General features: G+C 39.7%; 1 protein-coding gene across 1 annotated transcript; it reads left to right on the forward strand.

Moving 5' to 3' along the window:
* Window positions 1-7,432: 7,432 nt before the first annotated feature.
* On the forward strand, window positions 7,433-11,850 carry LOC135592305 (squamosa promoter-binding-like protein 16). The gene is made up of 3 exons (XM_065081690.1): window positions 7,433-8,632; window positions 10,220-10,350; window positions 10,993-11,850. Exons 1-3 carry the CDS (start codon window positions 8,223-8,225, stop codon window positions 11,628-11,630), a joined length of 1,179 nt encoding a protein of 392 aa, XP_064937762.1. The 5' UTR covers window positions 7,433-8,222; the 3' UTR covers window positions 11,631-11,850.

The raw sequence follows: 11,850 nt of genomic DNA on the forward strand, positions 1-11,850 counted from the left end.
GAACCAGATCAACAGCAACAACAGCAACAACAACAACAACAACAACAAGAAAGGAGGAGAAAAAGGAGAGCTTTCGCGCTGAGGAAGAGAAGGGGAAACCAAACCCCATTTGCTATTTATAGGCGAGTGGAAGACGAAGGCGACCTCTAACAAAGCGTCACCCTTTCAACCCTCGGAAACTCCCATATTCCCATTTTCCGCACAGCAAATATCTTCCCGTCACGAAACGTACGGTCAGGATGAGATTTACCGATATTTTAACGGTGATTAAGCCATTTTCACGTTAACATTTATGCGGAAACTAGCAGAGGAGTCAGTCGCTACGAGCGGGACTACTGACATGGAGTGGTGGCGGTGGCAGTGGAATTGAAGTCGTTGGTCCCGGGACGGGGTACGTGTCGAACGACGAGGCGGGATGTAAAAAAGTGCTGGTTCGTCGGTCTTGGATCGGATCCGGCCTTCAAATCATGCAGACCCAACCTTGGACATATGGACGGAGGGGAATGCATCAGCTTCGGATTGGCTGATGAGAAGATGGTAGAGAGAGACAGAGAGAGAGAGGAGTTGGTGAGAGTAAAGCGTTGACGTAAACATGTAGCTAAACTTGCTATTTGATGAGATGTGTACAAAAGAGAGAGTTGTGTGTAGCTCATAAGAAAGATGGTTTACTTTCTTTATCTTGCTTGGTTAAATATTGTTAGACATCATATGATTGACATGGTAACAATTTCCGTCAAACCATTTTAACCTTACAGTTTAATCTGAATCGATGCTGATTTTAATGAGAGTTTACTTGATGCTGAATAATAATCCACAGAGTCTTTTTCTTTATCTATTTCGATGCATTTTCTGTTTTCCATCAGAAAAGAAATGAAGAAAAAGTATAAATACATTCATTAATATGTGGATATATATATATATATATAGAGAGAGAGATCTAGGAAATTTTAGAATTAGTATTATCTCCGAGGAGATATCATATCAAAAATAAAGAAACTTAAGTTCCATTCCCTAATTCCGATATGTTCTTGTTTGAGCTACTCGAGTCGATCATCATCGGGAACTCGGGAACTCATATATTAGCTTCTATTTACATAATTGATATCAAAAATGGAAAGAAAAAAAAAATGTGTAGAGCGATAAGATCATAAATAAGTGTTATATATTTACATGATCCGAATAGATTTGTTCGTGACTACGGAACAGACAAAAATGGAGTAACAATTTTGGTGTAAATTAAGATAAGGAAATATGTGTTGCATTGCATCTTTTTAATGATAGTTAATGAGTAAACCATTAATCTTGTTTTGCTATATTATTAAGGGACCTGTCATCGAAGAAATAACAATTTGCCAGAATACAAGAAGACTATATGTGTTGGCATATTTGTGTCATGCATGCGTTTACACAAACATAGTCAGTCGTAAGACCCCATCTTTAGCTTACTCGGTTTTGGGGGAAGCATAGTTTTTACATGTCGATTCTCAGAAGTGGAACTACGAGGAAGAACATGTTCCTCCGATGACAAAGAATGAAAGAAAACTGAGGTCGAGCAGGCAATATGGATTGGAGAAGATGAGCTCAATGAAGCTTTATTTGTGATGGGTTTGGATTTAGGAATCAATCAGTCCATAGTGCAAGCCAAGTCACAAGTAACTTCGCTTTTTTTACCTTCCTGAGGAGTATCCACAGGGGAACAAAAGAGGGTTCCCACAGCCATTATTGTACTTGCACTGCTTTGGAACTTTACCTATTTGAAGGTCTCGTATTGTTCATGTGAAGAAGAAAGAAGAAGGTAGTGAGAGCTATGTGTAGGACATGCATCGCACACACATTTAGTTGCTTGTGGACTTGGCACTAATTCACAAGGAAAAGTCTCCAACTCAGAAAAGAAGTATTTTCTACTTCCATCTTTGAACATAGTTGTTTTGCTTTTCATTATGGTTTCTTCTTCTTCTTCTTCTTTTTCTCAAACCAAAACTGTCTTATTATACAAAATATTAAAGTGAGAGTGATCTTCTTATGATTTAGGTTATATAAGCTGATAAATGTGAAAGTTTGACACAAAATATCATGAATTTGTGTCGTTTCGATACTCTTTTTTCCCCTTTGGTCTTTATAATTATTGGAAAAGAGACACTCGGTACCAAATATGATGAAGGCAAACTGTTTTCTGAAGAGGTTTCATAATCTTTGATAAAACTATAGCTTCTGATGATTTGTATGGAATTTAGAGATATTTCAATGGACATAATTGACATAAGAATATATCCATTTTGTTGTATGTTAAAATATAAGATATTTTTATGATTTATAGTTAAAATTTATGATAAAAATAATAAGACAGTAATAGTGAAAGAGGAAAAATAGAGACAAAGAGAAGAAGTTTGAAATACAATTTTGGATACTAAGGGTCTGTTTATTCTATAAATATCATCATGTATATATCTGAAAATTTTAGTACAAGAATGATGTTAGAAAAACACATGGAGTATTTCTAGGATTTCTCTTTAGATTGAGAATATATAGAATTGGATTTATATTTAAGATTTAACTTACTTTTAGTTATGTTAGTTAGTAAAGACTTTGATAGTTAACACTAAGATTCCGATTCTAAGATGATATTTTATCTTCCACACTTACAAATAATAATAATAATAATAATAATAATAATAATTTACTACTGTAGAGTAAAGAATTAGTTTTCCATGGTGAAAAAAAAGGAAAAAAATAAAAAGGTAAGGAGTGTTAACTGTGTTTTGATCATCAAAACATGAGTGACAGTCCTAACCAATCATTCATGCCTAAAAAAACCACACATACAATTATTCTCAACATTATTATTATTATTATTATTATTATTATTGTTAAATTAGAGGATAATTTTAATTTTCGATTATACTGAGGCGACAGATTGGATCTTATATTTTGGGATTTGTAAATTAATTCGTCGCGTCATCGTCATCGTCGATTAGAAAAGATGGAGGCAAGCGATCGAACGGCTGGTGTGGTCACATCCGATGCGCAATTGCCATCAACGTCAACTTTTGTCGTCGATGCCTGCGATAAACCATCGCTCGCATGTCACATCATGTCGCGAGGATGACATCGATGGGCAACAGCTTTTCATGATGCTGTCCATGACCATCGCTACGATTTATGTCATGACTCGGTAAGGACTTCAGACACGATTTCACTACCGTAAGTCGACGTAGTAGGTTGGTTTCTTGTTGGTCGTGAAAAGTGCGGTGACATAAATCGGCGCTTTGGTGGTCTACGGATTTCGTGTCCTGACAATATTTTTTGTGCCCGTGAAACATATCCTTCCTCGGCGAAACAGAAGAAAAAGAAGATGGCAAATTGCAAACGGATCGGTCCGCTCAATATCCATGCGATGATTAAGCGATAACGAATTTTGTTAAGAATTAAGAATCGATGTGGCTTCGTAATATATATAATATAATAATACATCGGTATGCATGTAGTCTTCGAGAATACTAATTATCTATTCATGTTTTAATAATATATTTTTATATTTTTTTTCTTTTAAAGATGGTGATTCGTCTCATGAATTACTTGGATTAAGTACTTGACAGACCTTTGGTTATAATTCAAATTCACAATCCTCTCTCTCTCTCTCTCTCGTCTTTTGATAGTAGTTGTTTTTTCAACAGAGATTTAATGGTGAAAACACAGAGATCGAATGGAAGGGAAGCAAATGACACTCCCGAAAGCAAAATATGGTGTGAGGGAGACGCCACACGAGCTGGCTAATGTGGTGTCAATTCAACTTGCTTCAAAAGGCGAGACACCGGCCGAAGTCATCTCCCACATCCATTATTCTCCATGGCACTTCACCTTTAAGAATGTCACATCACTTCTTTGTCACACGCCATTGGAAGCTATAGCAGAATACTGATCCAACTCCCTCTCTCTCTCTCATCAACGACCGTCTATGTTTCGGTGAACCATAATAATGTGCAGTGGTCCATCCATCACACACTTAACGTACGAGACGGTCCTGGAAATTCTTATCATCACGGATCGCTTGACCTAATTGATCCTAATCGTTTGGGTCCCAAACAGGTGTGCATATGAGAAGACCATATCGATATCAAGCTCACGAAGATTTCTCTTTAGCCAACTCAGGGATAACAAGTCACCTTGTTCGAGGGCTTCCTTCGTCAACAATATATGAAGATAGATATACCCAACATGGAGATCTCATCACCCCCCACCTCACTCTCTTTCCTTTCACCCTCTCCGTCCTTTTTCTATACTACAGCTATTGTTTTTTCTAAGAAAATTATTTCGGTATATCAAACTATGTATAAGAGATCTATCTATTAGATATGACCATATCAAGGAATCCTTGTTCCAGGGCTTCCTTCATGCCTTCCTTCCTATGGGCCGAGGGCTTCCTCCATCAACAATATATGAAGATAGATATACCCAACATGGAGATCTCATCACCCCCCACCTCGCTCTCTTTCTTTTCACCCTCTCCATCCTTTTTCTATACTACATCTATTGTGTCAATTGTTTTGTTTTTTCCAAGGAAATCATTTCGGTATATCAAAGTATAGTGCAGACCATGAGCAGTTCCTTCCTCGACCTTCTTCGGCCCATTTGGTCTTCGTCTTCTTCATCTGCCGCTGCGGTTGTTTCTCTTTACCTTGCTCGAGATGGTGGAGCGAGTAGATTTCGTGCGGTTTCATGCATGCCATTTTGTAGCCGATAGGCGGCAAATACGTGTAGTATAAAAAGGATCTACGAGATTCCCATCGGGAAGCGGAATATCTGGAGACTCCTTAAAAGAAGACATGAGGTGATGGCTGCCGACACTTGGAGGGATTAATTAGATTACGCGAGGATCTAAGAGACTGTTCCTCTAGAACAACGGAAAGATCCAGACGACCGTTCTTTGGCTGGGGTGTTGCCACGTCTCGACTTGCCTACTCTGGGCATTTGAGGACGACCGATGATATCGAAGCGGAGGAGGGAGCCTCGAGAGAACACCGGTCCGGATTTGTGGGTTGGGCACGAAATGACATAGTTAATTGAAAGTGAGATCACGTCCATCGGGGAACAGTGGCGATGGCATCGCCGGAGGACTGCAGCGTCACATCATTGGTTTTAATATAATTTGCTCTTCTGAGGAATGCATCTCGTAGACGTGGTCACTCGCCGGCCACTCGGTTCTCCGCAATCCTGTGAGTTCGAGATTATTGTAGTTATTATTCGAAGGTGAGAGAGAGAGAGAGAGAGAGAGAGAGAGAGAGAGACGAGAGAAGAAAGAATAGAAGAGAACAAATTGTTGCTCTTGAAAATGTTTGCGTTGAGCTGAATCGCAAGTCAAGAAATAATGTATATGCACATCAATCACCTTATTCTGTGGTATTTTAATTGAATTATATGAGAATAGTGTACGTACGATAAGGGAAACTAAATAATCCATTTGCCTTACACAATTTCCCCTTATTGATGGTGGTTGTCCATGGTGTGGACCATACGTTCTGATGATTGAGATGCTGCATCGAGTAATGGTTAATATATTTCTTGTGTATATTCTACTTCTTTAATATATATTCTCTTAATTATAAAAATAATTATTAATTTATTTTAGCTCATGTGATTTTGATCATGAATTATTTATGTCTTTATAGTTTACTAGTGTCTAAAATAACTCTTATATTTTTAAATATATAATATATAAACTCATTCTGTCAAGTCTTTATTAACATATGTTATAGTTTGTTTATGTGACATATTTACTCATAATAAAATATGAATATAATGATATATATAATTTAAATTTAAGAAAGGATAAAAGGTCAATTTTAACTCACCTGGTTTTGGTCATAGATCACTTAAGCCCTTATGATTTATTCGTATCTAAAACAACTTCTATATTTTTAAAAACGTAACATATAAGTTCCTTCTGTAAGTCTGAGTTAATAGACATTGTAGTCTGCTTATGTTAGATATTGACTCGTAATAAATTATTAATATAATGACACATGTAATTTAAATTAAAAAAAATTAAAACCACTATCGAGAAGATATGTCATTGTGGAAGCAATCACCGATAACAGTATTGAGTCGTTATTGCCTAACAATGCATCGTACATATATAACTTATCCTACTTTAATAACGAGCTCACGAGCTCGTATGATTTTGGTCATGGATCATTTATAATAAATTATTAATATACAAATGTAAGCTGGGAGCCAATGAGATGATCAACTTTCCTACTTAATAGGTCCATGTGGTTGGAGTTCCAATCTTTTTGTTTGCACCTCAGTATCATCATCTTTTGGATCGTGTATTGCAGTGAGGATGAGGCTTTTCAGTTGATCTTTCCGGTGAAAGCTAATAGAATAGGACTTGTACATCGTTCAAAGCCAAAAACACCTACAAAGGAAAGGATACATCTCCATAGGCTAAGAGGAGGTTAACGATAAAGTTTGGATATAGGCTGTTAAAAGAAGATGTCTTGATGTAGATCGCCCAAATCACTTTCGTTCTAAACCACAGGAGAGGATGATGCCTTTGTCCTTGCAATGATTAACCTTCCATAGCTCCAACTCAAGCAGCATGGCATACTGTTGAAAGATGATGAGCATAATATCTAACATAAAATGTGCTTTTAGGTAATGGAGATATGATGCTGATGCTCCAAATTGTGTGGTTTTTAATATCCCAAAAGCAAACTTTTGAGAATATTCATGAGAATATTACAATCTCCCAATATTATAGTCTAAGAGGGGGTGGGTCATTCGAGGAGCAAACATATTCATGAATTTAAGTTATTTTATGACTCTATCTACCTATCCTAAAAAGTGCATCAAACATTACAAGAATTAATGAAAAAAATAGTTATTATAAGTAACTATCGAAAGATACATTATATAAAATTTCAAAAATAGTGTTGACACATTCTACAAATAATAATAATAAAATATATAAAAGGTTTCTAAAAAATAATCCATCCATCATTTTCCCCCCTATATAAATAAATATTATAAAATTGATCGAGTCAAATTAAGGGGGGGGGGGGGAGTGTTGAAAGATACCCATTATTTATTTTCCCTTATTCAGAAAAATACAAGTGGTGTTTTTTGGTGGATCTACCACGTGTCAATAATCAATCGGTTGATGTGGTCGATCAGATCAGGTAATGTGCATTACGACCCGGACGTAGACAGACAGCATACATACCACGGCCAAAGAAACATATCATGGCGAGAGGGAGCACGGTGGTTCCAATGTGGTACTTCTCCCCAAGCTAGCTCGAAAAGCTGAAAGCAACCACACCCTGTCACTCTCTCTCTTTCCTTTTCGTCTTTTTAATCCCTCTTCCCGCTTTCCTTCTCATAAAGATCTGCAGCGATCTTTAGACCAACAACAGGGCCAGGGTCCTCATTGGAGTTGCCGGAGTACATCGAGCCTCTCTCTCCACCTGTAAATACACTGAATAGAATACATTATCCGGGTCACTGTGCCGCGCCTCCCGATGATGCTAGCTCCGCCCTTGCATGTGTCTTCGGTGCCTACGTTTCATGTTCACCCACAGGCGACCCGTATCTTGTGTGACAAGTTGGGTAGGAGGAGATCTGCGTCGTCTCCACATCCACACTCTCTATCTTACCCTTCACGTTTAGATGTTGAATAATTGAATTCCTGTCAGCGATCGAGTGGTTGGAGAGCGCCGGATCGGTCGTCTGCGACTGCCATTGCATGCAGTTGTCTGTGACTTCTGACTGGTCTTCAGTTCATAAACTTTGGCTCGTTTCCTGCCTCCCCTCCCCTCCCCTCCCCTTTCTTTTATCACCTGACATCCTGCTCCTGTTGCATCTTTGAGGTCCTTGGCTCTCGAGATCTCTGTTAGATTTGCTGTTTCCCTTTCGGAAATCTCCTGCTAGTCTTCTCGGCTTCTCTTCTTCTGCCTCTTCCTCTTTCTGGCCATCGAATGAGATCGAACGACGAGTTGCTGAAATTGTGATAGCGCAATCCTAACATTTTCCTTTCCATTTTGCTTCTTGTTTCTTTGACCTTGAGCGCTTGTTCTTCGTGATTACTTCCCGTCTGGCCTCGGTTCAGTTCAATTAAAGGAAGGAACCAGAGGAGTTGGTCTCGGTGACGGGTTGGTGAGGGGAGTAGCTGAGATTGTGCGGTCGGACAGAAAAGAAGGGAAGGGTGTTCCAGCGAGGTCGCTTCCATGGAGTGGAATCCCAAGCTTCCTTCACGGGATTTCGCAGAGGTGGAGCAGAACGCAGAGCTCCACATGGCTTCCTTGGTCGCGTCCTGCGGTGGTCTAGGGAGCCGAAGTAGCGGAAGGGATTGCTCGGTCGATCTCAAGCTTGGTGGCTCGGGTGATGTCAGGTCACCGGCGAGCTTGGGAAGCCAACCTACGATGTCGATGGCGGTAGCATCCTCCGGCCCGTCGAAGAGAGCCCGAGCACCGGGCAATGCCGGCCAGATCGCGTCGTGCTCCGTCGACGGCTGCACATCCGATCTTAGCAACTCCAGGGAGTATCACAGACGCCACAAGGTCTGCGAGGCGCATTCCAAGACTCCCATCGTGATGGTGGGTGGTCAGGAGCAACGCTTCTGTCAGCAGTGCAGCAGGTATCGCCTGAAATGTTGTTGCACGCAGTTGATGTTAATTTGACTGCCCATTTTTCGCCTACATGCTGTTCTGAGTGAAGTCATCATCCTTCTTCTAGCTGCTCTGTTAGGTCTCGGGATGTCGTATGCCATGGTCTCTCGATGAGGAGAGCTTGTTATTTCACTGCAATCGACTCATTTCTTGGTTTTGGTTTCCTTCGATCACTGCAGAGATCGAAACCCCTGATGGACTTTTGTACTGCTTTCTGAGTTATCGAGCTTCAGTTTCTGTGTCATGGCCCGTAGAGTATACTGGTGACTCTAACATGTTGATCTTGTGCTTCTCTTTTGAACCCATCCTCAAATTTTTAGGGCAATACAGTGAGTGCTTTGGCATTTGATGTAAGAACATATCTATGCCAGATCACAGTTCTTTTACACCAATTTCCTTGTTGCATTTTTTTTTTCCTTTTTTTTTGTTCACAAGAAGGACCTCTGTGTTTTCCTACACTGCAAGATTTTGCATTTATCGACTTCACAACATATGACAATCTGCATCCTCCATTATCCGTTACAGTTCTTCCAAGTACAGCAGTCTCCTTCTGAGTCTTCTCATATCCTGCCTTTGAAATTGCCAATTTCCTGTTTATAGCAAAATTCGAGCAGTATGTTATGCTGATCCTTTATAAGATTTCCGTGAGCGAATGAAGAACTCATATACAAGTAGAACATTTTTCATTGTTCATCGAGTTATTTTCCATTCTGCTCATTCGGACGCAAATCTAGTGTGCCAGTCCCCATGAAGATGTTAAGAACATGATGTTGCGAGAGTATGATTGACCTGTTCTGTCTCGTCCAATCTTTGATTTTGTTGAGCAATTGCTGATATCCAGTAGCCTAGTCTAAACCTTTTTCGTCAATTGTTTATCTCCATTATCATCATTGTTCTTCCAAAGTTCATGTCGAATTCCCTGAACCTTCAAATACGTTTCCCACCCACCCATCGATGAATAGCATTTGTCGGCAGTGGCGTCTTCAAATAGCTTCGAATTTTTTACTGACTTATGTCAGACTGTTGAGATTTCTTGGTATGTTACAGAATTCCATATATTCCAAATTAGAAAATAAGAATATGAATTTTCTTATATGATTCCGATTGAGTTTTTTCCTTGACGTAGTTAAATGGCCTGGAATCTAATCTTACATGTACTTGAAATGTTAATAGAGAAGCCTATTGAGCTGACCAGTAATGGTCGCCACTCATCGTCCGAAGATGTTTCTATTTGACAAATGGACTCGACCATTCCGAATGTATGGACTACATTTCATAGCAATTCTGGTAGAGTTGGACACAATTTTATTTGGTTCTTCTTCGCTGTAATGTCGAGGTTCAACTTAGTTAAGCTACCTGCGTTTGCTGAACAGGACAAGACAGTTCTCGTTCTCGAGTCACGAAAACTTAGCTTTGCAGGGCAAATCGATAGACTTTTGCTTTTCTATCTATCCTGTTATGAAGTAATTGCTCTATTAGTATGCCATTGCTCTATTAGCTCTTTCTTTGTCAAGAAAATTCTTCAGTATGTGACTGCTTGTCGTTGGCTTCCGCAGGTTTCACCTACTGGTCGAGTTTGATGAAGTAAAGCGAAGCTGTAGGAAACGTTTAGATGGACACAATAGGCGCCGAAGAAAGTCCCAACCAGAATCCATTAATCCTGCAAGATTGTTTCCAAATCATCAAGGTCTGAATAGTGCTAGAAAATTCTCGGTTGCATATAAGTATGACTATTTTTTGTTCTTGTGTGCGATACATGGTGTGCCTTCAAAACACTGATATGGATTGAACTTTAGTACCATGGTGTCACTGATGAGTGCCAGAAATCCTACAATCATCGAACATTTCTGCTTGTAGGATCTAAAATTTGCACCAAAGATTTTATTTTTCTTTTGTTCAGATTCCCAACCCCAAGGAATCAAACACCAACCTATGCGTGGTTTTATTGCCTGTGATTGATCATGTTTCCAGAGACATTGGATTAAGTTTCATGCAATTCAGGAATCCAAGATCGTCTTGCTTTGGTCTTTGATAACATTAGATATAGATTAATTTGTGGATAAATACATACATACATACATACTTACATACATGCATACATTTATATTCACAAGTTAATTGTGCTCTTATTTGAGATGTTACATTGTGAGCAAAGAACTAACTTGCCACCGTGTATATATTTGGGTTTCCGATATAGAAGAATTTAGTGAGAATAGATTTTATCATTGTATGTCTAAACTCGCATCATTTCTGTGCCGGTATCTAATGCGTTGCCCTTCTCTGCTGCTAGAATTTATCCAGTTCCTGAATTTTACGTTTGTATTTGCAGGTCGCAAGTGCTTGGTGTATCCTCATGTACTTCCGGCTCCTATACAGGAGCTCAACTGGGCTGGAATCATCCAACCTGAAGACATGCTATATCGAAATCACTTGCCCCTTCATGTTGGCGATGAACAACCTTTCTCGGGTTCCTTCTGCAGCTACAGAAAAGGGAGGCAGCTTCCTTTCATACAAGACGACGCCACTGCCTTCGGCATAACAACCATGGCACAATCTACATGCCTGCAGCCACTCCTCAAGAACACACCACCGTCAGCAGAGAGCAGCAGCAAAATTCTGTGTGACAGAATACAGCAAGTCCATTCGGATTGTGCTCTCTCTCTTCTGTCATCATCGACACAAAATCCAGGTATCGCTCTGAGCCAAATGCTGCCGGCTGGTAGGATTCCTATGCATCAATCTCTGCTTTCAAGTCTTCCCTACGGCAATCTCGGTCTACATTCGAGTTCTCAAGCTTCAAGCTATGTTTCCCCGGCCAGTTTTTCTTGTTCAGGAGTCGAGAATGAGCAAGTGGGTATGGTTTTTGCTTGCGGTGCTGACACCGATCTTCACTGCCAGAGTGTGTTTCATGTACCGGAAGGGTCGTCCGAGGGAGTCTCTCAAACTTTTCCTTTTTGTTGGCAGTAATTAATCTATGTTGAATGCTAATCAAAATTCTTCCACTTGTAGCTCAGTTTGTGTCTTCCTTTTGCGGAGTCTTTAACTGTTTCCATCTGCTATGCTACAATCATGAGAAGAATCTTGTAGGAATCGACTGGCGAACGATTCCTACAAGATCTAAGAGGTTTAATTCTAGATCTAGGAAGCTTGATCTCATATGCTTGTTGACTCGGCCCAGCTGAGAAGT

The sequence above is a fragment of the Musa acuminata genome, chromosome BXJ1-9 (genome assembly GCF_036884655.1).
Source record: "Musa acuminata AAA Group cultivar baxijiao chromosome BXJ1-9, Cavendish_Baxijiao_AAA, whole genome shotgun sequence".
NCBI lineage: Eukaryota > Viridiplantae > Streptophyta > Magnoliopsida > Zingiberales > Musaceae > Musa > Musa acuminata.

Bases quoted from the DNA above. Each gene is read 5' to 3' on its own strand.
- LOC135592305 (XM_065081690.1), top strand. From the start codon at position 8,223: ATGGAGTGGAATCCCAAGCTTCCTTCACGGGATTTCGCAGAGGTGGAG. The intron at 8,633-10,219 runs GTATCGCCTGAA...TGGCTTCCGCAG, and splicing joins TTCTGTCAGCAGTGCAGCAG to GTTTCACCTACTGGTCGAGT. The intron at 10,351-10,992 runs GTCTGAATAGTG...TTGTATTTGCAG, and splicing joins ATTGTTTCCAAATCATCAAG to GTCGCAAGTGCTTGGTGTAT.